The sequence below is a fragment of the Lepisma saccharinum genome, chromosome 18 (genome assembly GCF_977018435.1).
Source record: "Lepisma saccharinum chromosome 18, izLepSacc3.1, whole genome shotgun sequence".
NCBI classification, from domain to species: Eukaryota; Metazoa; Arthropoda; class Insecta; order Zygentoma; family Lepismatidae; genus Lepisma; species Lepisma saccharinum.
Genome location: NC_139246.1, coordinates 17,247,144 through 17,272,550, shown reverse-complemented (window position 1 = coordinate 17,272,550; position 25,407 = coordinate 17,247,144). Strand labels below are relative to the sequence as shown.

Below are 25,407 nucleotides of genomic sequence, written 5' to 3'. Positions count from 1 at the left end.
CGCGTGATCTTCTACTCGACAAAAGAATTTAAACAAATCAAGAATGCAATTTGAAATAATGCTGAATAGAATAGCGTCTGCCAAAAAACATGAACTACAAATGAATATAAGGAATTTAAATTAGAAATGAATAACTTCGTCTTCAATTCACTGATCAAAATTAAACTTATAACACTCCTTAGAACATTTAAAGGCAAATCAAACGATTAATGTTGAATCTATGTAAATTTCTTAAATTTACCGCTGTTCATACTTGTAGATACAGTATGTAACATTGTTATTCGTACACATAGAATTTCCGAGGAAAAAATGTCATATCTACTAGTAAATATAGTCATTTTCATATATACCTGGAAATTATTGTTAATGAAGGTTTCACCAACAAATGTCATTAAAAATGTATGTTCAAAGTGTATAAACAGAGCATATAATTTGTGTGAAAAGAGAAAAACACGCTGTTTCATGCAACATTGTTATTCGTACAGGCAAGAGTTTCATATTCGGGCGATTGATTTCGTGCAGTTTGCAACTTCGTAACAAGTTTGAACATGCAGGCGCGCTCCCCGTCAAGCGGAATGCTGGCGTAGGTATTGTTGTAGGCCTATCGTCTATCTATCAGCGTGTTCGAAATGGGCAAGGTGAAGGAACTTAGTTCCGATCTGAAGGATGTTATTATAAATTTGGCCCTTAGAGGTTATTCGTTAAGAAAAATTGGACAAACAGTCAATAAATCACACTCCACAGTTCAATACATAGTAAACAAATTTAGAGAGGAAGGTTCAGCACAGAATGTGCCGAGAAAACCAAAAGAGAGGCGGTTGAATAAACGTGACGAACGCTTTATTTTAAAAAGAGTGCGAGAAAACCCCCGACTAAGTGTTCCTCAGTTACGACCGTTAGTAGAAAATCTTGCTGGCAAGATGATGTTCGATCAAACTGTCCAAGGTGCCTTGTGGAAGCATGGATATCATGGCAGAATACCACGAAAGAGGCTGTATGTAAATAAGGTCAATCGCAGGAATAGACTTTCATTCGCGAAAGACCAGGAATTTTGGGATAGTGTCATATGGTCAGACGAGTCCAAGATTAATATATACGGGTCAGCTGGCATAAATACGGTGTGGAGAAAATCAAATAAAGACAATGATCACATTAACACAGTTCCAACAGTTAAACACGGTCGTGGGTCATTAATGATTTGGGGCTGTATGTCGTCCAAATGTGTTGGTACCATCCAGTTTATTGATGGTATCATGCATGCATATGTCTATTTGGACATATTGAAGAACAATGTAAAGCAGAGTGCCCAAAAAATGGACATGCCGCCTATCTACAAATTCCAACAAGACAATGACAGTAAGCATAATGCGCGAGTTAACATGAATTGGCTAACATGGAATGTGCCGAAACTACTACAAACACCAGCTCAAAGTCCAGACTTAAATCCCATTGAGCATATATGGGCAATTTTGAAGAGGCGAGTCCATAAAGCAGGCGTCAAGTCCAAACAAGAGTTGAAAACTGTTGTGCAAGCCGAGTGGAATAAAATAAGCTCTGAAACATGTCGGAAACTGATTAATTCTATGAAGAACAGGTGTCAAGCAGTAATTAAAGCCAAAGGATACGCATCAAAGTATTAGAACAATTTGCTCTGAATATACTTTTTTTTCTTTTATATTATTAAGTGTACGAATAGAAAAGTTGTACAAAAATGGCATGTTTCTCTTTCAGTTTCATTTAATTTATTATTGTCATTGGTTATACAGAATTTTGGTAAGATTTTATGTTCCTAATTATATTAGTTATTGAATTGTAACTAAACAATTTCAAAAGAATGTATTTCCTTTCAGATATTAAAGCATTTTCTTTGAAAATCCGTGTGTACGAATAAGAATGTTACATACTGTATATCATTGTATAATGTTAACGATTATAAAGGCGGTCATATTGGAAAATTGGCTGAAGGCTTTAATATAATATTTATGAATATATATATATGAATTATTAATTGTATAATACGTGCAACCATAATAGCATGAGATAATAATAATAAAGGTAAAAAAAAGTAAAGTGTTCCCCTGTGCATAGCACCACGCCATGAAGGCGTATAGGGGGTGTGGGGGTAACGCCCCACACTTTCTTGATCCGGTCGTGAGTGGGGGTGATGTGATCAGCATCACGCCCCTGACCGCCTTTACCCCCCAGGGTTTCCCCCAGGTACCCATGTTATTCGACGCTGGGTGGGCGCCGGAGCCGCTTCCATTGTTAGAAAAGTTCCCGGATCGAACCCGGGACCTTTAGCATGGTAGTCAGACGCGTTACCGACTGAGCCACCGCGGCTGTAATAATAATATAAGATATAATAATAATAATATAAAACCACGAAGTAATGGCCAACTCGGGGTCATTACACTGGGATGTTGGTTTTTTTAACTCATTTGGGGTGGGGTGTTTGAAGTGACGTGGGATTGTGATTAAAAATATATACCTCATATATAAAATATGGAAATGTACACTATGTCAGTAAGAAAAGAGTTTAAGAATTTCATTCTTATTTGCATAAATAAGAGACCCATATTGTGAAATATTTAAGTCGGCCTACATACGAGAATAAATATGAAACTTCTACCTACCTATTTTCACGATTTGAAGTTCAGAGCCTTCTTGTTGGCACAGTGGTAACGTCGTTGCCTTGAAACTAAGGGGTACCGGTTCGATACACGGTGGTTAGGATCCCACTTTAACTGTAGGTCCGATCCCAATTAGCTTATCTGACCATGAAGTGGACATAGAAGAAAAATCCACAACGATTTGGAGCTTATCGTTATACGTAAGCCGAATAGACAGCTTGTTAATTATGACCTTATTTCAGTTCACTACACTCCCACACATATCATTCATAAAAATACAATCCACTCACTGCTGTATTCACACGCTGCTTCTAAATAAATTCCGCACACCATGGAACCCTTAAAGACCATTCGACACGATGTAGACTAGAACTGGTCCTTGTCATTTCGGTAAATTTCAGATTCACTCAAAACCATTCCCGGTCAGCCAACAATTTTCTCCTCCCCATTGCAACTCTAGTTGTTTGAAGGTCAACGACCTCTTTTTCAACTCGTCTGCAAGCATTCAATGATGCCCTGCCATATGCCAGACTGTCCCCTTGCCTGCGATAATTTGGCTTCAAAATACCCCGTTCCTGGAAAAAATTGGTTTGCAACATTGATCCAGACTGTTGAGGAAGTTCCGAGGGAATTATCCCGCTATATGCAACCCTGTTCCCTCTCCTGTAACAGTTTAGTTCCACAATTTGCCGTTCCTGGGGAAATTACAGGCTGGGAAAAATTGGTTTGCAACACTGATCGGGTGATCCTTAAGATAGCTCTGTCACGTTCGCCCGTCACCCCGTGGAGTTGTCCCTCAGCAGCCTCGTGAATTCCAAGAAAGCGGGCAATGTTTCCAACTCCTAGTAATCAGGTTCATCTTCTTATTGAAATGAACAATTTTATGCACATTTCTGATAGATATTTTTTTCTGTATTTTGGTCACCGAGTCTGGGCTTCACAGATAGCCTAGATAGCCCTGAATATACGCCCCTGGTTTGTATTCGTGTCATCGGACCCTTAAACCCAGCTCTCTTACGTATCAACACTCCTTACTCTGATTCATCCATTTGGAAGGAAAACGCAACAAGATGTGTAGGATATAAATACACGATGAAATGTGTAAACAAACTGTGCTGTGCCCGGCCTGGGCATAGGTGTTCTTTGTGAGTGTCCCTTCATCAATTTCATCATATTACCCATCCTTATCTTCGCGATTAGCCACAAATGACAGAAAAGTGAAGTAAAAAAAACTTAATCAATCAAACAAGCCGTGCTGGGAGCCTAGCTAACTACTGAACTTACTGTCGGGTTGCTATATTTCATAAGTAAAAATCCGGGACGCCGCTGACAGGTATCCTGGAGGGGAGAGGGTCTGGACCCGACAAAGTAATATGCAAGTACACAATAATTATTATGTACTGTACACTGAAACTGCTGTAGGGTTTCAGATATGGTAAAGTTTTTCAGAAACGACTTTCAAGAACGCTGAGGAAAATTAAAACATCGCCTTTTAGCTTAATATTAGAAGACAACAAAAGTCACTAAAATTCATGACTTAAAAATAATTTTAAGAAAACTATTTTGTATCTTACACGTACTTTTTACGTATTTTTAATGACGAATAATAATAGCCTTATTTAAGAAATAATGTATGTGTTACTGTTATAGAACATGTTTATTGTAGGTATTTATTTAGTACCTAAATACCTACATAACGATATCAAAATGGCAGTAATCTCTTATTTTAAATTGCTACATGATTTTGCAATATATTTATGTTACGCAGCAGTAACTTCAATTATTTCTTGTCAATAATAAATCCAACTCTTTTAAAAACACAATGGAGGGACATAGCGGTTCGGATCCCACTTTATTCTCATGTTCAGTCCCGATTAGCCTTCCTGTACATAAAGTGGACTATAAAATAAACGAAAACAAATAATCAAATAGCTACGCTTATGTAATCAGATATAAGGTTTTGACCACAGACTAGAAATGATCATCACCCAGTAATCAAGGGGTACGCCCCTGCCCATATGCCGTCCGTGTCCCTTACACCCCTCTTGCGTGTATAATCTTTCCTCTTCTTGACCTTCAGTGCAAACAAATCATTCATATCGGAATTGGATATATACTTTAAGAGACTTAATGTTTTAATATGTTTTATTGCCGTAGAAGATAACATCCTTACCATATCGTTTCAGCCAATGTTTCAGAATATTTCTTGCCATAACTTCGCTGCTTAGCACTATGTCACAGTCTCCTCTTCACTCTTGTTTCTCTTCTTCCTGTGAACACACTTTTCCAGAGGATCTCCTTTGAAACCACGCGGACAGCTGCACACAGGGAGCCTATGCCGTACAGTACACTTCGCATTCAAGCCGCAAGTCTTTTCACAGGGATCCACACACTTCCCGTGAATGCAGACTCGCAACTCACCGCAAACTTCGTCCGATTGACATTCAGTCTGGATGCACCCCATCGAAGGTTCTCCAACGAATCCAGGAAGACATGTACATAGAGGAACATTCTTTGGATTAATTGTGCATTGTGTGTTGTTTCCGCATGGATTTGAGACGCACATGTTATTATCTGCGACTTTGCTATCTTCTTGCTTCGGTATAGTGGATTGGTTCTTAGAAGGGCCAACATTTGGTCGTGTGCCTGCAAGAAGATTAAAACAGTGTTCGATTCCGTAATAAAGCAGACTAATACGTAAAATATTATAAACACAGAACATTTATTATTGTGTAAAAACTACCGTGCGTCCATTTCCTTGCGAGGCCGAGAGATCGGAAGAAGTGTGGCGGGCGGCGCTAGCGGAGATGCCGACATTTTCGATCAGTAACGTCCCGCTTAAGTTTACCCTCGAAAGCGTTTTGTTTCGCTCGGAATCGTTTGGAGGTTTCGAATGTGCAACACTGTATCAAGATTACGTTGCAGACTAAACCGTTAAAAGTCAATGTTTATCGTGAGCATTGTTTCCAATCTGAAAGCTCCGAGCTTAAGTTGTTCTTTCCTTCGCGACTACAGGTGCCCTGGACAGAGCTGCGAATGGAGTGAGGAACAGACCTTGAACCAAGGTTATAAAAAAACAATTTCCAAATTTAACTAAAATTCACCTCAGGTTTTAATTTTTCCCCCACATATTTAGACCACACATCGAATTGATTAGTGTAACTTTCTAATTCTGAGGATGGTATTGATATGTAAATGTGCTTATTCATTCTCATCGTCGCGATTAACATAAGAGGTAGGAAAGCTACGTAAATATCAAAAATAGAAAAATAGCACTTTTGTCGTACTTACCGGTTTGATTAACTTCACAAGATACCAGAGGATTTCCCGCCATCCCTTGCGGACATGTGCAGTGTGCCCTGTGGTCCCTCACGAAGCACTTGGCACCCACCCCACAGGCAAAGCAAGGGTCGATGCAGCTCGATCCGTTGCAGGCTTTATCATCAGAACACTGCGAGTGCTGCCTGCACTCCACGAAGCACTTGTTGTAAGGGTTGCCAATGTATCCCGGTGGGCAGCTGCACACGATTCCAACACCCTGCTGGAAACAGTGAGCTCCTTCCCCACAAGAGCTGGTGCAAGGGTTGGTGCACTTGAAATTTGCACATTGCTGTGAAAATAAGAAGAAAAAGTATATACAACCTGTGTTTTTCTCAAGTGGACAATTCAAATTGATATGTAGAAAGTTTAGAGAAAATGCAGGCTCGACCAGGACTCGTACCTTGAATAGCACTGTATGCCAGAGACCCGGGGTTCGAGTCCAGGTTTCTAATTGTGGCTAAAATTTCTACATGTTACATGACATCTCCTGTCAGTGGCGTACCCAAGGGGGTTGGGGGGGGGGGTTAAACGTCAAAGGTAGGAAAATATGACAAAATGAGGGCTAACTACCAAGAAAAAGTATACATAACTGCTCCCTTTTGAAAATCCTGGGCACGCCACTGTCTCCTGTGTGTACCAAATAGCAAGATAGTTAGTTGAATGACTTAAATGATCTCCCTTATATCTATAGCCAGCCGCAAAAAAAGTTTTGCTGCCCGTGTTTGTTGAACCGTACAGTGCACGAATTGAGGGGAGTACCGAGGATGGTATTCCTCAATTAACGAAATTTTTGGCAAAGTATCCCCCAGTTTCCTCCTTGTTGCCATGTCAAACCATAGGAACCCCCCTCCCCCCAGTTAACCCCAAGGCTTCATTAAAACATCCACCGAGGTAGCAATTTCCACTTCTAGCGCTGGTACAGTGGGATCCTTAAGTAATACCAAGCAAATTGTCCATCACCATATTCACTCACTTTGTTTCACATAATGAGAGCTTAAATAATTGGAACAAAACACCAAACAAGCTGCTGAAACACCTACGATACAAGAGAAAAAGTCAATGAAAATAGTCGTGGATAATTTGCCGAGCAATACTTGTAAATCCCACTGTACAGTGGAATCCGTGCAAATTGTCCATCATCATGTTCGTGCACTTTATTTGACCCAATAGGAGCTTCAAGAATTAAAAGAAAACTCAAAACAAGCTGTTGACAACTTCTGAACCAGCATACGTAAAAATCTATTGCTTAAAAACACACACGATGTAAGAGAGAAATTAATAAAAATAGTCATGGACAATTTGCCGAGCAATACTAGCGGATCCAACTGTACCATACCATGTTGGCATAGGGCTCAGCACATTTTACATATCTGACACTACGGAAGTGATGCAACCTGCCTCTACCTTCCAGGTATCCATCAATAAGAGGCTGGGCGAACCCCATAGTCTGTTATGGTGGAACCTTATTTTAAAATTTCCTACTTGACATTACTCACTCCGGGCATCGAACGCGTGTCTTTCACATGGCAAACAGACTCCCTTAGACATAAATTATGTCTGAGTCATTTGTTTTGCAGATTCCAATATTTGGAAATTGATTCTTTGAAAATAGTAACATTCTGCAAAACCAGTATTTCAGTAAGTTACTCTTGTCTCTGAAATTCGTATTTTCATATTGTCAGTCAATTCTGACAATTTGATGTCATTGATGACGATCTTTGCATGCTTTCGGCAATGTTTGATTTAGAAAATTCGTCAAAGAGGGAGTTTGGCTCCTAATTCCCTTCATGTATGCCATACTGGCTGGTTTCAGTATAAATATTACTGAAAACAGTTACATCATTTAATACGTAAAAGTTTTGTATGTGCTCACATACTTTTCCCTTTGGACAGTCCGCGTTGGTTTCGCATTCCCTTCTGCAGCCTTTGATGGCGCTGCCTCTGAAGCCGGGAAGACAGGAACAAGTGGGGACTCCAGTTTTCACCTTGCATTTCGTGTTCTTCCCGCAGGGACTGGGTTCGCACAGCTCGTCTGCGAACAGAAAGGACATTTCATCGCATGAGAACCAGAGAAACATAACTCCAAAAATGCTGTTTTCAGTTTTGTTTCTCTCTTTTCTTTCTACTTTTCTTCTTCTCTTATTTTTGTACATAAAATAATGTAACAATTGAATCGGTATAAGTCTCTTGTAATTGGAGATATGTATGCTCTGTTAGGGACAAATAAATAAATAAATACACCTCTGAAGAAATCTATTTGGAGTCGGATCTCCACTTCTTATCTTTAGCAGTAAGGTGGAGTCACGTACAGTGGGATCCATGAGTATTATCGTGCAAATTGTCCATCCCCATGTTCGTGCACTTTATTTGACTCAATAAAAGCTTCAAGAATTAAAAGAAAACTCAAAACAAGCTTTTGACAACTTCTGAACCAGCATTCGTAAAAATCCATTGCTTAAAAACACACACGATGTAAGAGAGAAATTAATAAAAATAGTCATGGACAATTTGCCGAGCAATACTAGCGGATCCCACTGTACGAGGGCATTTTGATAAGTTTCGCCTCCTACGCAATAACGTCAATACGTATGTAAGATACTTACATGAACTATATGTCTTCCTAAAGCTTGTAATGTCCTCTACCAGGGTGTCACTACTATTCCACGTAGTCACCATCATTGTCCACACACAAAAGCCAACGTCGAACAAGTTGTTGCATCCCGTCGGCGAAGAAATCAGGCGTCTTCTCCCTGAACCATCGACACACATCTGCTCATCACTGGTGTAGCGGTGTCTCTTCCGGTGCTCTTTCAGCCTCGGGAAAAGGAAAAAGTCACAAGGTGCGTGATCTGGGCTGTACGGCGGGTAGTGTAAAATCTCGTGGAATTTGAGACGCTGCAATGCATCCTGTGTTTGGTGACTCGTGTGTGAGCAAGCATTGTCATGTTGAAGAATTGCGTTCTTGCCAGACCTAACTTGCAATAATCGTGCACGGAATTTCTCCAAAGTCTTCACGTACAGATCGGAGTTTACAGTGATTCCGTGCTCCAAAATTTCTGTGTGGACTATGCCGTCGCAGTTCCAAAAGATGGTCAACAACACTTTCCTTGTGCATCCGTGGCTGTTATGGCTCGTCCACTGCGGACCTGATCATGCAGGCTCGTCGTGTCCGGGTTGTCGCCTTTCAGATTCCTTGTCACCTCCTGACAGTACTCACATCCACACAGGTGTCGCCATATACATCACTAATTCGTCGATGAATGTCAACGAGCGCACAACCCTCTGCTGTGAGGAATTCAATAACAGCACGTTGTTTCAACCGCACGTTCATGTACGTCGCCATTTTACTCACTATTGTGCGCATGCGTGATGTTTCAGGCGAACGCCGATAGATGTCGCAACAGTCAGTGGATCAGCGATTATTCTCACACCAATTTCGCGTGTCTCTGAGCAGTGTTGACAGTTATTGCATAGGTGGCAAAACTTTTCAAAACACCCTCGTACATAGTACAAGTTCTCATATTGTATGACTTGAAGACTCGACGTCGCAACCTGTTGAATGTTCCTGTGTTCATCAAAAGTGCGTAATTTCAGCACCAACTTTACTTTTGGAAACAGGAATTAATCCAGGGGGGTGGTATAAATCCGTAGAGTATAGAGGATGATTCAACACACTCACTTGTTTTAAGACTAGGAATATCTAGACAAGCACTGCTCGCTGGCACCGTGCATTATCGTGGAGCATGATCGAACTGCCCGGTTCAGGATACTGAGGTCGGGCATGGTCAGTTCTCTTTCATAATCGTTCAGAGCACAGTAACAACCAATTACAGTTTCACCCTCTGGAACAAATACATGATGAATAATGTCTTTGTTGTCGTAAAGAAACACAATATTGTCTTCGCCTTTGATTTTTGGAGCTGCATTTTCTTGCCTCTTGGAAAGTTTAGCGACTTCCATTCTATGATTTGTTGTCTCGTAAGATGACCCTAGCGCAAATGCTTGTTTCGTTCTCCAAAACAATGGAATTCAAGACATGTGTATTCCAGCAAGCAGTTTTCAGAATGTCTTTCGTGAATGTTCACTCGCTATTCCAAGTGATTACGTGACGACGCCCATACACCTCCCTCACGACATGGCGGCACAATTCCCAGTTCATGAGGCGTTTCCCGGGTTTTAGATTATGGACCACACTACACCATGAAGACGTTACCACAGACGTTACTTCACAAATAGAATGCGCACGTGGACAACATAAAATCAGTGTCATTACTTAATTGTAGGACTGTGTATCTCCAATTTACTGACTCTTTTTAAGAGTCAGACATGTTCCTGAGAATACATTATTTCTTCTCTCCTGTAAATATGATAAATCGGAGTAACGTCCGTCTGGTTCTCACACAACGATTAAGCACAGTTTCGCTTCGTCAGGTGAATGAGAAAGCTTGTCTTAATCTCAGGATTATTTCACAGTAATGCTACTCCTGTGAAGTTCTTGCGTCTGTCTGGATTGCAATTCCCTGATCGAGGGAGAGGGTGCGTATGATCGCTAGCACCCCCCCCCCCCCTTTTGTAGTTCCGAAATTTCCTCTCAACAGCAGAAACTATAATTAATCAGGTGAAATTTATATGGTACGCACAGTACATATTGTGATAATGATACGCATCGATTTTTGGCGTGGATACAAATGTCCAAACTCTACATCTATGCTAACGTCATTGTCTTGTAATCAAGATGGTCCACAGTATCTGATTGGTCTGCTTATTCTGATTTGATTGATTAATTGAATTAAAATTGTTGGTTGCTTCGGCACATATGCACCTTCATTGTATACGGGGAAATATCCCCTTGTCTAAAAATTCTTACTTAAATATTTAAAACAAGGAGTGTAAAAAGTCACTTAAGAAGAGCTAAAAGAGCAAGGTTTTAAAGGGGCCTGCACAAGACACAAACAACACATTAAGAAGTAAAGCTTCCTCACAGTGGAAGAGTCCAGCTTTTCTCAAAACACTGTCGTTCTGGTGTAGGAACACATTGATCGTACAAAAATCACACCAGCACTCCTATCCTCTTCTACAAGTGCATAAATTACACAATGTCGAAAAATAAGTATTATCAAATGAAATTATGCCATAATGACTTCGGGATATAAACAGTTGATAATTTATGTTCCAGAGTGCTGAAGTTCATACTTGCAGTGCACGATGAGGACATATACAACTATGTACAAATTAGAATTGTCGCAGAGTATATACTCCACTTTAATTAACAATGTCACTATCGCGTTAGCAAATATATTGCAACCAAAGTAAAAATAAAAGTTCGCCTTATGTATGCTTATGTTTAATTTAATCTAGAGGTCGTACATACACACGGTTAAGTGGTTAGACATATTTCAGTGTATGAAAACTTCATAACCATAAATTCCTCTTAGTGAGCATCAGGGCAAAACATCACGTCCAGTGGTGTGCCTTGAGATTCCGTATATATAGTGTATAAAGGTTGAATGTTCTCTAACGTTAATGAGATTCCTTGTTTTGCACTTAAAAATGAGGTTACACTATGGACCCGTGTCCGTGTTAGGTTTATAGTTTATAAAAACCACGTATACAAAATAATTAATTAATTTTATCTCCTCTATTGGCCCAGAGTTCTGATTTAGTTTGTGCCATAAACTTCCATACTCGTGTGAACTCTTGATTGTAACATTATTATAAAAATAATGTTAATCATATTTTTCAGAAGTGGTAATCTCCAGTTGAACTTTTTAACGCCTTTCACTTAGTTATGTACAAATTTCTTACGAGACATTCTAGTTTGTAAATGTACAATAATTTAACGTAATGTGTTTTTAACAAGTTTTGCAAAATTTCTCTTATCCAAATTATAACATTCCCATACCAGCAAATAACCAGACATGTTGAAGAAAAATCAATGTGTATATTATATATATATATTTATTTTAAAAGAGGCTAAAAATATATCTTATACATAGCAGCTATGAAGTAAATATAATATAAAATGTCGACAGTATGGAATATAAATACAAAAACTCTCACAGCACACCATTTTTGTTCACTTCCTGCCACACAGTATGCGGATTTTAATGTGCGTTGTAGAAAATTCGAACCTATTATGTAAATATCAATTTTCCATATGATTTCGTTACTAATCTTAGGTGACGTTAAATTGGATTACTTCAAACTGTATTCACCCAGCATCATAATGCAAAATTGAAAAAATCCATAGGAACCCAACTTAACATCACTTGAAGTCAACTGTAACAAAAACACATGGAATGTCAATATTTTCAAAGCCAAACATTACAAAAATTGAATATTCAATTTGGGTATTGACAACACAGTTGTCATTACAATAATTACTCCATCTCAAATCTGTTTTTTTTTCCTTTTTTTAGTTTCTAAAATATTTTTAGTATAACAAAGATGAACTTCGAATTATTGACATCAGTTTTCCACATTGTCTTTGTAAACTTTTATGCGGCTGACAAACATATAATTCTGTTGTTATTTAAAATTTGTTACACATAGAACGTAGCAAGTAATTTACCCTTCTTCTTCACCTTCTTCTTCGCCTGCTCCTTCTTCTTCTTCTAGCGTCATCTCTTGCTTCGCTAAATATTCGCTAACTAGATCATTCACATCTGCCTCAGCTTCTGTGAACTCCATCTCGTCCATACCCTCTCCAGTATACCAATGAAGGAAAGCTTTTCTTCTAAACATGGCCATAAACTGTTCAACTACTCTCTTGAAACATTCAACTATTGCTGTATTGTTTCCTGTTAAAATTCCTGCCATTTTCAGACCTCGTGGTGGAATATCGCAAATAGCAGTCTTCATGTTGTTGGGTATCCACTCCACGAAGTAGCTGCTGTTTTTGGTTTTAATATTCAGCATCTGTTCGTCGACTTCCTTCGTGGACATTCTTCCTCGATAATAGACTGCTGCAGTCAGGTACTTTCCGTGTCGTGGATCACAGGCGCACATCATATTTTTAGCATCAAACAGCTGTTGGACTATTTCTGGAACTGTAATTGCACGATATTGCTGACTTCCACGAGATGTGAGTGGTGCAAAACTTGACATAAAGAAGTGAAGTCGTGGTTCAGGAATCAAATTCACTGCAAGTTTCCTGAGATCAGAGTTCAACTGGCCAGGGAACCTCAGGCAGGTTGTAATTCCAGATAGTACCGCAGATATTAAGTGATTCAGATCACCATACGTAGGAGTTGTGAGCTTCAGTGTCCTGAAACATATGTCATACAGTGCTTCATTATCAATACAAAATGCCATATCTACTCCAGTAACTAGATTATGTGTAGCAAGGCAAGCATTGTATGGCTCGACTACGGTATCTGATACCTTGGGAGATGGAACGATACAGAAATTGCACTTGACCCTATCCGGGTATTCCTCACCTATCTTATTGAGTAGTAACGTACCCAGACCTGAACCTGTTCCTCCACCGAGCGAGTGAACCAATTGAAATCCTTGAAGACAGTCGCAGCTTTCTGCTTCTTTCCTCATCACGTCCAGTACAGAATCGATGATTTCCACTCCTTCCGTGTAGTGTCCTTTTGCCCAGTTATTTCCAGCTCCACTTTGTCCGAAAACGAAATTATCGGGGCGGAAAACCTGTCCGAATGGTCCAGATCTTATGGCATCCATAGTTCCGGGTTCAAGGTCGATAAGAACTGCTCTTGGAACATATTTTCCACCAGTTGCCTCGGTAAAGTAGACATTGATTCTCTCCAGTTGCAAGTCGGAATCTCCATGGTAAGTTCCTGTCGGATCGATTCCATGTTCATCACATATCACTTCCCAAAACTTGCTTCCTATGTTATTTCCACATTGGCCTGCTTGAAGATGAACTATTTCCCTCATTTTTCGTTGTGTTAATTGTAAATCAAAGAGAAGAGCAGCTGGATAAATCTCTATCGTCTAGATTGCAGTAGCTATATCTCTAAGCAACGACAAAAATAGTTGATTCATACACTTTGTTGCCAAGTCTCAACAGACAATTTCCCAAACGAAATAGCCTTGATAACCCTACTAGCCTACCTCGCTTATTGGTCATAGTTTTAAAATTGATTGAAAATTTAATGTATAGATAATACCTAAATAGATATACGTAATCTAAATCCAATTTTAACGCGAAGGTAATAGTTTTGTTGTGTGATAGTTCGCTAATGTATTTGTTAATGAAAAGTATTGTGTCCCTTTAAGGTCTAAAGTGCTAGACGAAAAAATCTGTACTTGATGACAAATATTGCAAACATGTAAGAAAGCCAACATTATTACGGTTAAACTTTCTTGATTTCTTTGATATTCGTCAAATTGGAGATTATACGATCGTCACGTGGGAGATTAAACATATTATTTGTAACAGAGTTTTATTCAATTAATTTACCATGTATGCTTTAACGTACGTATACGTAATTACCCTTGGGAAGCCTTTAGTGAAAAATATCTAACATTATCATTATTGTAATTCCTAAATTTTCAGAGATGAGTTAAACATAATGTGATGTATTGATTCTTGTCGGAATCTATAAGCAGACCTCTGTGGCCGAGTGGTTAGCACAGCGCGCTACGAATCCCGGCCTGGGCAAGAGTGTTCTTTGTGAGTGTCGCTTCATAAATTTCATCATATCATCACTGATTCTCATCTTCACTATTAGCCAAGCGATATAAGAACCGAAGTGAAATAAATCAAATCAATCAATCGTCGGCATTTATTGTCCATCATGTTTTCTTTTATATAGAAATTTTCATCTTATTTCTTCTTTTTTAAAGTTTAGGAGTACAAGTAAAACGTGCCTCCCACTACTAGTATGTAGTAACCTATAGTGACACAATGTTATTCAAATAAATACACCATTTTGAGTCGACCCATGTGTTCTCATTTAAATTATAGTTGCTTGCCATTTGAGTAATCACCCAATTTTGACATGTCCCCTAAACGTCTGTCACAGAACTAAACATTAAATGTAAAGAGGTCTAACTAACCTATTGACAGCCTAATTTGAACGATAATTCCACCATAGGTACTAAACGTAATGCAAATCTGGTTTCCTAACTTGAATTTCAGTACTTTAGGTCCATTTCAACCAGAATTCTATCTTAGAAAAATATAGATTGATACGGTGATCAACAAGTTTAGACATGGTAGAGCAATTGAAAGACTGAGATCAATCATCTTTTGTTGAGACAAATTGAAAGCGAAATCTTGCCCTACTATTTCTACTAGGGATCAACCTCCTCCAATGAGAAAGGCAATTTCTAACTTGAAGTTGTGTGAGCATATTACAAGGTATATTCGCCGTCAATAGAATATTTCTTCACTGTCGATAACAGGTAGCAACTAAAAAAAAGGTAAAGTGCTCCCCTGTGCTTAGCACCACGCCATGAAGGCGTATAGGGGGTGTGGGGGTAACGCCCCACACTTTCTTGATCCGGTCGTGAGTGGGAGTGATGTGATCAGCATCACGCCCCTGACCGCCTTCACCCCCCAGGGTTTCCCCCAGGTACCCATGTCATTCGACGCCGGGGCCGCTTCCAACGTTAGAAACAGATTTGAACCGGCCGGGGATCGAACCCAGGACCTTTAGCATGGTAGTCGGACGCGTTACCGACTGAGCCACCGCGGCAACAACTTCACAATCAATATTCTTCGGCCACTCTAGAACTTATACTTCATTGAAATTAGGACATTGGATAGTGTCCGAAAGGTACAAAGAGCAGACTGAAGTATCTTGTCGGAAGTGACGTCACTTAGTACAGTTCGAAAGCTCCAATTAAACGAGCAATCGAGACCACTGCGCGGATCACGCATCGTTGCAGGCTTGAGTACTTGACTCGTTGTTCATTTGTTTGAAGTCACGTAGATAGAAAGTCAGCAAGTTGTTGGTTAAGTTCTTCTAATGTGTGGAAATGTATGGATGACAATATATTCAAGTGCTATGTGATTTCTATGGTGAAAAACAAGTTTTTAAAACGCGGGAAGAACAACGTGTCCTCAGTTTTATATACTGATCGTACTGGCGCTGCAGTCGAAGTGCAATTCGAAAGACTTTCACTCCCAGTCCACGACTTCAAGACCGGACTCGGAGGATGTTTGCGTCAAGTATGGCCTTACACCTTTCAGACACGGTCTAGCTAAACGCAAGATGGTTAACAGTAAAAACACATGGAACTACATACTTCCCTGTGATATCCTGCAGGCAACGAAAGCATCACCAATGAATCCTTTCGGACACTGGCAGATAGGGATGTGCTTTTTCATCATGCACTCCGCGTTCTCCCCACACACACCTACGCATGGATCCACGCAATGGGCTCTTTGGCAGGACTTCTCATGTGGGCAGCCGTTGTCATCTGAAAAATGAAAGGGCTCATTCTGTGTCAACCTCCACTGCACATGTCTAGTTGTCTTACTATTATAATGAAGACTAACGTTAACTTAGCAACGTACTTTACAACACGAAGTATAACAAGACCTCAAGAAGTTACAAGCAAAGATCTTTGTTACAAGGATCGTTTACTGTTGGCCATGTTTCCGTTAACAGTGGTGCCAGTTACTTCTGTCTCAAGGTACTGTTGAGTACACATATATTACAGCACACTAAAACTTAAATAACAGCAACAAATTGTGATACACATTATAAATCAGGGGGTGCTCGTTGCTATGTGCAGTGCGTATGCGCAGTCGTCCGTGGATGAATTACGTCATGTGGGAGGATCGGGTTTGTGCGGGGCACGTTCAGCGGCTAACGCGTCGCGAAAATCGGAACAAGCAAGTTGTTGATTTTGTAGCGTTCGATTAATTTTTATTGTATTTTTGTACTTGTAGACTGCAATCATGTCTAATTGTGCTGTAGCAAGCTATGAAAACTATAACCAGAAAACTAAAGGAACTGACATAAAATATCACAGATTTCCAGCCGATAATTGCGTAAGTAAACAGTGGATTCATGCTTGTAGACGAAATGTAAAAGATGCAAGTGTGCAGTGCTAATTATTGTGAAGAAGACTATGTGCGAGATCCAAAAGCAGAACTTCTGTATTTTCCACCAAAGAACGTGCTGAAGTTAACAGCAGTGCCATCGCTAAAAGTACACCCAATGGACATTTCCACTCATTTTTTTTTACAACAATTTTAAAAACTACACCCTGGAAAAATTACCCCTGCAAGTTCTCGCGTTTCTCTGCGTCCAGTTTAAGGCAGAAACGAGACTTCCAAAGTTGCGAGGCTAGCGTTGCGCTGAAAACACGCCGCCGCCATGTTACTACGTCACTCCTTAGGGTGAGCTTGTTTGTCGTCTGCTTCGAGCGTCCAGTTTCGGATGGGTAGCCCACGGTGAGCGAACACGTGCAACAGTTTTACAAATCTGTACCGATTTAAATAATGGAAGAAGGAGCGATAGGAGAAAGGAAAGCTATGCTTTGTAATGATCATTCTTCTATGAAATATCCGTGCTGCTCACGTGCAAGATAAATGAAAGGGTTCAGCTGCGTGTGTGTTCTCAGGCCACGCGAAAAATATTACTTATAAAATTGGTTGCTGACCAGACACTCAAAAATATTTTTTTAATCTTATATTTATCGATATTTACCGTAACCTATGTAGTGCAAAATAGGAATTTTTACATTCTTCACTTTATTTATAAAGCCTATTTAACTTTCTTTTCCATAAAGCAATTTCTGTTGCGCAAATTATGATCAAATATTTTTGTGCAGATTAGAGAAAATACACTGAGAAGATTACATTAGTTGCACAGTACATATCTATACTTAGTTTATGTATAATTATTACAAGGAAATAATGTGTATAACCATAGGCGTATTTAAGGGGGATCCAACGGGTCCAACCCCCCCCTCTTTTTTTGGTTCACTAAAATTACCAGTTTCTTTGTTCTATCCGCTTGTTCATAAAAAAAAAATCCTTCGGACTTATTTCATTCTCTTAAATTAGAGACGTATAGGACGGGATACGGATGTGAAGGCAATTTCGTAATTCCACACACTAGATGGGACTGCAGACCAATATCTACAATTTCCTGATAGTTTCGGAATTTCTGCGATAAGAAACTGCATTGAGACTGTCAAATCAGTTATTTTTCCCCCCTCGAATCATATTAAAGAAATTTGGTTCTTAAAAACGTAGTGACACAAGATGAACAGAAAAGTATCAATACTTCGTGACTACAAACACACAACTTTGTCGGGTCCAACATCCCCTCCCCCCATGCTCCCCAACAAGCTTCCGGCCAGCAGTGTCCTGGATTTTCACTTACGAAATAAAGCAACCCTAATCATACCAAAAGTTGATCCATCCCCCCCCCCCTGTACTACGTATATATACGCCCATGTGTATAACAATATCCCATACTGAAATAGTACGATATACTTATTTTGAATTTTGTACTGCGAAAAAAGCCGCCTCATCTCGTTACCCCGAACGCATTAATTGGTTGGTTCACAACTTCACCACTAAGGATCCTATCGAGATGAGACATGGCAGCCTTAGTCTCGTTCTCGTTGAGAGTTGTAAATGTCTGTCTCGTGTTTATTTGTAAATGTCTCATTGACAGTCTCGTCTCAATTTATAAATATCCGTCTCTGTTTGGGAGGGCAATTTTCGTTCTCGTCTTAAGTCTGGAAAAATATAGAATTAACAACGTATGCAAAGGCTTATCACTATAAATACAAAAAAAAAACCTTCCTTAATATTTTTTTTTTTTTTTACTCCTAGTTTCGACGGTACAGCACTCGAAAACTAAATATTATCCTGCTTATATATGCAAACCAAACTGCAGATTCAGAATTACCAGGAATGAACTGGCGTTGTAATTATTATACACAAAATTCATGATTTATCTGAGGAAGTCGCATGTTCCAGGTTTGACTCTCGACCTGGGTATGACTGTTTCCTTGTGAGTAACATTTCATTGAACTGGAAATTGTTACATGGAAGGATGTCTGCTCGAGACTTGGGGACACCTAGGGGGATGTTTCTATTGTTAATGTTAGTGTTGCTCACGAGACGAGGCATGTTCCGTCTCGTCTCATAAAAGGAGATGGGACAAGTGAATGTTTTCGAAATGAGATGGGACAGAAGAAAAAGTTCGTCTCTTATCATGGTAGGTTGGGTGATACTTAGTTTGTGCAGTTGGTGGTAGTGTGTGTGTGTGGGGGGGGGGGTGTACTCCTGCACCCCGACTTCGAATAATGCTTGTAGTTATTCATCTTTATTGTAGCAATTAGCCACAAGTGGGAACAAATGTGATGTTAGAGATGATACATAATAAATTAACCATCCGTTCTCATCGTTGCGGTTAAACAAAGTGAACGGAAAAGCGACGTAAAAATAGGCTAAATACCAAAATTTGCAATATATATATTAACTGAAGAAAACTGTCATTTACTGCAGGAAATTTAAAAACTCACCGTACCTTTTTATACCGTATCACCTCTTATATTGCAGAAATTGGCGTGTAAACCAGTGTGTTCTAAAAGTATTATCTTAAAATTTGTGAAGAAAATATTATGACGAAAATAATTGTAATTCCAGAAAAGGCATTCCTATAACATTAAGTTCTTGCCAGTCAGAACTAACCTATGTATTCGCAATGAACAAGGCTGTTCACGTGTCCAGCCATTGACTGTTACAAGTTTTGATTTGTCACCCTAATGGGAAAACCCTCTACCGAGTGGCTGAATTATAGTAAATACTACTATACTGCTAGGGCATAATTCATCTCCAAGAAATGGAGCACAGATTTTTGCACTGGAAGTTGTAAGATATTTGTTTTACACAGTAACAAGTGAATATGCTGTCGCTTCCGCGGCTAATGCTAAGTTGACGGGACGAGCAGAAGCCCCGCCTGCTTGCATTTCTAAGTGATGACGTCAGAGGACCTCCTGTCTGTGGACAGGGTGTTTTCAAATCCGTGACGTAGTAGGTGAATTTCAGCGGTGTTTGAAGGCGTGTTTCTCGATAACCGAAACAAATATCGCCGAGATATTTTGCACATCTCATGTTTGTGTCATTATCTGTAAAATGAATGGATTTAAAACGTTTTTCATGTCAAAGTGGAAATGTCCATTACTTTAGTACCAAATAATCGAGGAAATGGTGTAGTTCTCCTAAACACTTATCTTCACAATATGATTTGCTTGTAGGACGTGGTAATAAGGTTTGCAGAGATGTACGCTACGAAAGACATGCAATAAGGAAACGTCCCCTAAACAGGCTAAAGAGTAAATTATGCCAAAAAAAGAGAAAAATATATAGACGTAGGTATATACACAAACTGCAAGCAATGTTTTGTTGTTGGAAAACATATTCGATCGTTTACAAAGGAGAAACACACGTTTGCATAATGAAGCAAATAAATTTAAAATTACAAACAACCTCTTTCAACAAATAAGAAAGTTCAAAATGTAGAACGTAACTTAACCGACAGTACTACAAGAAAAGTCACCAATATCTTGAAAATGTGTTCAACTAGGGCGAAGTACGTAGTGAACCTAACTTATTTGTTATGTATGTCGGATTTGTAATTACTAACAAATTCATTTATTTAACATAAACAGATGCTAATTGTGATTTGTATGTTCACATTATTGTGAAAAACTTTGTCGGAAATGTGCATTTCGAAGTGTAAAGATCGCGTATTGACTTTCACGCTATTGGAAATGAAACTCACTTACATCTTCAATTCCAGTTACATAGCGTTGTATGCACGATGGTAAACATTGCATGAATGAATATTACACTCATCAATGAAATTTTTGCAACTGTTCAATTTTGGTATTTCACAAATACATTGTGGATAATCTTGTCTGAAATTACTGTCTTACAAATATTTATTTTCCTCATTCTTCCTCCACATAAAACTTTCCAAAATGTTTTTTCCATGTGGAACTATGATCCGTAAATTATTGTACAGTAAATAAATATATGAAGGTTGGGGATTATTTGCGAAATTAGAGTAAGTTTCAAATGTAGAGTAAAAATTTATCTAGCTTGTATATTGCTTCTTTTCCTTGATAATTTGTAAAATAAAGTTAGATTATGGAGAACGGTAAAGATTGGATTTTAAGTTTATCAGTATTATTTAAGTACTTTCTGATGTTATGTAAAATTTGAAATGTTCGTGGAAGTGATGGCAACGTTCTGAATGAATAAGAAGGAACGATTCAGTCAGAAAACTAAATATTAGGCTTTTGTTGCGTTGTGTTAAATGTTGTAAACAGATTATACCGGACTACTATCGGATTAAGAATTACGGATACTCAAGTTTGGACTCCAATTAAAAGTTAACCAGTAGAACCACATAAGAACAAGTTCCATCAAAATTCAGCTTATTCAATTCTGTGTCAATCAATAGTTACCATTTTTATTTTGAGTATGCCTCCTATTTTTATCGTCGTGAGAACAAAATAGATTTTTTTTTTAGTTTGGAAAACTATCGCTCTTTGAAATTCTATAAATAAAGAACGGGTGTTTTTTATATGTATAGATTATATACCTATTACATATTTTATTTATTTATTATCCAAACTCTAATATCTGTAATTTATACTCCGATAGTACTCCTGTGACGTTCTGTGAGGCCCGTAGTACCTCGGAGGCCTCTGTTGATCTCCGTGGGGGAGTGCGATGTGCTAACCACTCCGCCACGGGAGCTGGCTTTGTAACTTGAAACAAGCTTTTGCAATTTAAGGGTAGGTGGCGACGGACCGGTTCGACCCCCTGGTGGGCACCAGTGAAGTCCTACTACGGCATGGGCGCATCTATCGGCGGGAAAGGAGGCACTTGCACTCTCATGAGTAATGAAAAATTTAATTTGGTCCATTTTCCTTCTTACAGTGGAAGTAAAGTAAATATAATACTGTTTTCAAATAATTCAAAATAAAGCGTTGCCTCAGTTTCGAAGTACATACATACCTTGCAGCTTGGGAAAATGTTGTTTGCCACCCCTGGAAAAAAAAGTTTTGTCCCCCCACCCCCACGCTGGGATAAAGTTTTATTTTACCACCTTGGAAAAGTTAAGCCCATGTCATAACCGCATAATGGAACGTAAAGGAGGCTCTGTAACATAATGAGACACAGTGTGCTGTATGGAAGTATTTAGTCCATAATCCACATGAGTAGATGCCTCACCTTTGCATTCGCCAGTGTTGCATAGTACGAAGGGGTCTCCATATGTTCCTGGTGGGCATGTGCACAGCGCTGTTCCGCCATCATTCTTACAATTTGCTCCTTTTCCGCATGGTGTTGGGTTGCAGGGGTGTTCCCCCTTTACCCCTGTTAGTTCTTCTTCAGACTCCTCTTCCGTTTCTTCTTCCTCGGTTTCGACAGCCGCAGGAAGACCTAGATGTTAAGGACGAGTACTTACTATTAGTGCACGAAACCAAGAACCATGGCGGAGGAATACGCGTACACAATTAGTGCACTACAATTACAGGTTCCTTAAAACTAATTTGTGCTGTGGGTGCCATACTGAAAATCAGCAACTATTACAGATAGCGGGAAAAGTTTCAAACAGACGATGTTCAACCGACCTACGTGATGAATCGAAGGGGTTTTGTCCCTCTGTTCTTAAGAATATGTTTTCGTATTAACTATTTCACGTCACTTCTTTTGCACCGAATACTCAAATTAGCACTTTATGTACAGATAGGCTAATCGGGACTGGACCTACGTTTCAAGTGGCTTCCAATCACTATGTTGCCCGACAGATAATTTTCTTTAGAAACATAACTAGTTACTTACAGTATTTTACAACTTAAATAAATGAATGTGGAACGACTGAACATTAAATATGTATCTTATGCATTTAAAATGTATGCTGGGCGTAAACAGACACATGTAAAGCTGTGTCATTTTTTTTTTTAAAAAAAGATGTTTTTGGTAACCAAGAAAAAACGTAAATTGATGGTATCCAATTAATCAACAATATTTCAATTTAACATTATGTTCTGTGCTTAATGTTACTAGTTTTTGTTATATTGATTATTCAGTATGAATATGTTGAAAGTTCTTTAAAAAACGTAAGATTCGATTATGAATTGTGATATGAGCACAGCGCGCTACGACTCCAGGTGCTCCAAGATCAAATCTCGGCTTGGCATCCCAGTCAACTAACTAACGTTGCCACAACGTTGTATGCATGTTGTATTTATGATGAATGCTGTATGTATAGGAACAACGTTGTGATAACGTTGCCACAACGTTATATGCATGTTGTATTTATGATGAATGTTGGATGTAGGGGAACAACGTTGTGATAACGTTGTATCAACGTTACAAAAAAAACCTTCCACTGAATGCGCTTTAGTTTGGATGGTCACCACCACGAACGCCACAAGCGTCAGATCGGAGTGTTTTGTTTAATCTGAATTTGTGTGTGCACTGTCCACGAAAGCTTGTATTTCCTACAGCGTGCGACTTAAATGCAAAACAAACATAAGTTTTAGTAACACAAATAAGGATAACTTCGATTGTAATTAGTGAAAAAAATGTGTTTTATTATCCTTCGAAAGATGTGTGAATATTGAAGTTGTAAGGAAGATCAAAAATGAAATGTAGGGTAGTTAGAGATTAGTTAATTCATTGAACTCTCCAGACTAACAATTGCCTATGTTGGCGGACCAGGAAAAGTTTTTATAAGCTGCAGAGAGAATCTGTAACGTTACAAACATGGGGTTTTCCTGTTACAAATATGTATTATATACAAAAATGCCTTGGCAAGATTGCTAATAGCTTACCATGCAAATTAACCCTATTTTAAATATGCATTGTTGTTATATTCGTAAATTACACAGGCAACAACACGGCAGCAAGGTAATGTTGCAAAAAAGTTGCGGCAACGCTAACCCCTTACATACCTAACATTGCTACATAATGTTCAGTATATGTTACCACAACATTGTCAACCTACGCTGCAGCAACGTTGAAATAAATTACCCTTAAACGTTGACACAATGTTTTCACAACGTTGTATGAACATACACTGAACATTACAACAACGTTAGGTATGTTAGGGGATAACGTTGCCTCAACGTTCATCGATTTCATCATATCATCACTTATCCTCATCGTTGCGATTAGCCAAAAGTGACAAAAAAGATACCCTATATAACAAAAATCAAATTGTGATTCAAGGGGTCCCGCTGGAGGCACATAGTGGTTCGGATACCACTTTAAATTGTCGGTCCAGTCCTGATTAGCCTTACTGTGCATAAAAGTGAACTTAAAACACCAAATCAATCAATCAATCAAATTGTGATACCAGTGTATTAGTTGTTACTATACTCCCGCGTTATGTGTGAGAGTAACCGCACACACGGGTAGTCAGTAGAATAAACAAATTGCCCGAAGAAATTGTGAACTTGTAATCTGTAAGCTGTACTAGTAGCCTGCAAACCAAGCACAAGAAAGAAATATTAGGAATCCAAGATCGTCGCCTATAAAACTCAGTTCGATAACGAGAAGAGATATAGAGTACCAATATACATACAGTACCTTTAAACAGACCGTCAGGTGCGTTGAGTGAGTCCCAGAGCAGCTTAGGGAGGAACATAACGGAAAAATTCCTATCTGAGGTCACCATCACCTGAATCTATCATGCGTTTCTCGTATGACAATCAAACACTAGACTCCTATACTGTTTTTAACTTATGCTGTTGCTCTTCCCGCGTTTTCCGAAAGTTGCTATTTCTATCAGGAACCAGGCTGCGTAATATATCGCGCTCTACTGTCAGCCTTAGGTTTGGGAAAGTAAACCACGGATAAGCTATACGGGTATTCACAAATGTTCGTGCAGCACACGACTCATTACCATGAAACTGGGCAAGACAATATTCCTTAATGCGACACAAAATAGTTAGGATTAAACCTCGAAATGGCAACAGCGCACACGTAAGCTCTGCTAGTCTGCTCCCCATTCGCTCCTCGCTGTCTAGCTGACGACATTTTCCTCGTTTCTAATTGGCACAAGAATTGTAGAGCGATCACGAACATGGGGAAGGTAATAAGTTAAATAAAACCGGTTTCGGAAAATCAGTTTTGCTTCAATTCGATCGAAAAGCGTGCAGTAGAAAAACTATAAACCTTACCTGTAATTTCTATTATGGCCGTTACACTCAACAACATGCAACAAAGACATGTCATACGGGCAGACATATTCTGCTGCAGTGTAGTGGATTTAGACTTGAATTCACCATTCCCGTTATGCTGTATGAGCAATTTATGCCCTTTTCTATTGCCACATAAATATACACAATGTTGAACGCGACCTTTTAAAAAAGAGTTCTTAGCATAAAATAAAAGATGTAGAAGTTTTACGTCATATTTAACCTCGTCACCACTTTTGAATTCGCAGTAAAAAGACATGTAAATACAATTTCTAATTTATATTTCACT

The 25,407-nt window shown here is 39.0% G+C and overlaps 1 protein-coding gene and 1 pseudogene across 1 annotated transcript; both read right to left on the bottom strand.

Annotated features, from left to right (window-relative positions):
* Window positions 1–4,752: 4,752 nt before the first annotated feature.
* LOC146001879 (uncharacterized) lies at window positions 4,753–25,255 on the bottom strand. Its single transcript, XM_083139588.1, has 6 exons — window positions 25,101–25,255; window positions 22,144–22,353; window positions 16,176–16,349; window positions 7,829–7,983; window positions 5,922–6,240; window positions 4,753–5,276 (listed from the first exon to the last, which is right to left on the bottom strand). The coding sequence occupies exons 1-6, from the start codon at window positions 25,165–25,167 to the stop codon at window positions 4,861–4,863; spliced, it is 1,341 nt and encodes a 446-aa protein (XP_082995714.1). The 5' UTR covers window positions 25,168–25,255; the 3' UTR covers window positions 4,753–4,860.
* Window positions 11,929–13,928, bottom strand: LOC146002424 (tubulin beta-4B chain pseudogene; annotated as a pseudogene).
* Window positions 25,256–25,407: the final 152 nt, after the last annotated feature.

Excerpts from the sequence above, each read along its gene's own strand:
- LOC146001879 (XM_083139588.1), bottom strand. The coding sequence starts at position 25,167 with ATGTCTGCCCGTATGACATGTCTTTGTTGCATGTTGTTGAGTGTAACG. Across the intron at positions 16,350-22,143 it reads CAACACTGGCGAATGCAAAG|ATGACAACGGCTGCCCACAT; the intron begins GTGAGGCATCTA and ends TTCATTTTTCAG. Across the intron at positions 5,277-5,921 it reads TTGTGAAGTTAATCAAACCG|GCACACGACCAAATGTTGGC; the intron begins GTAAGTACGACA and ends ATCTTCTTGCAG.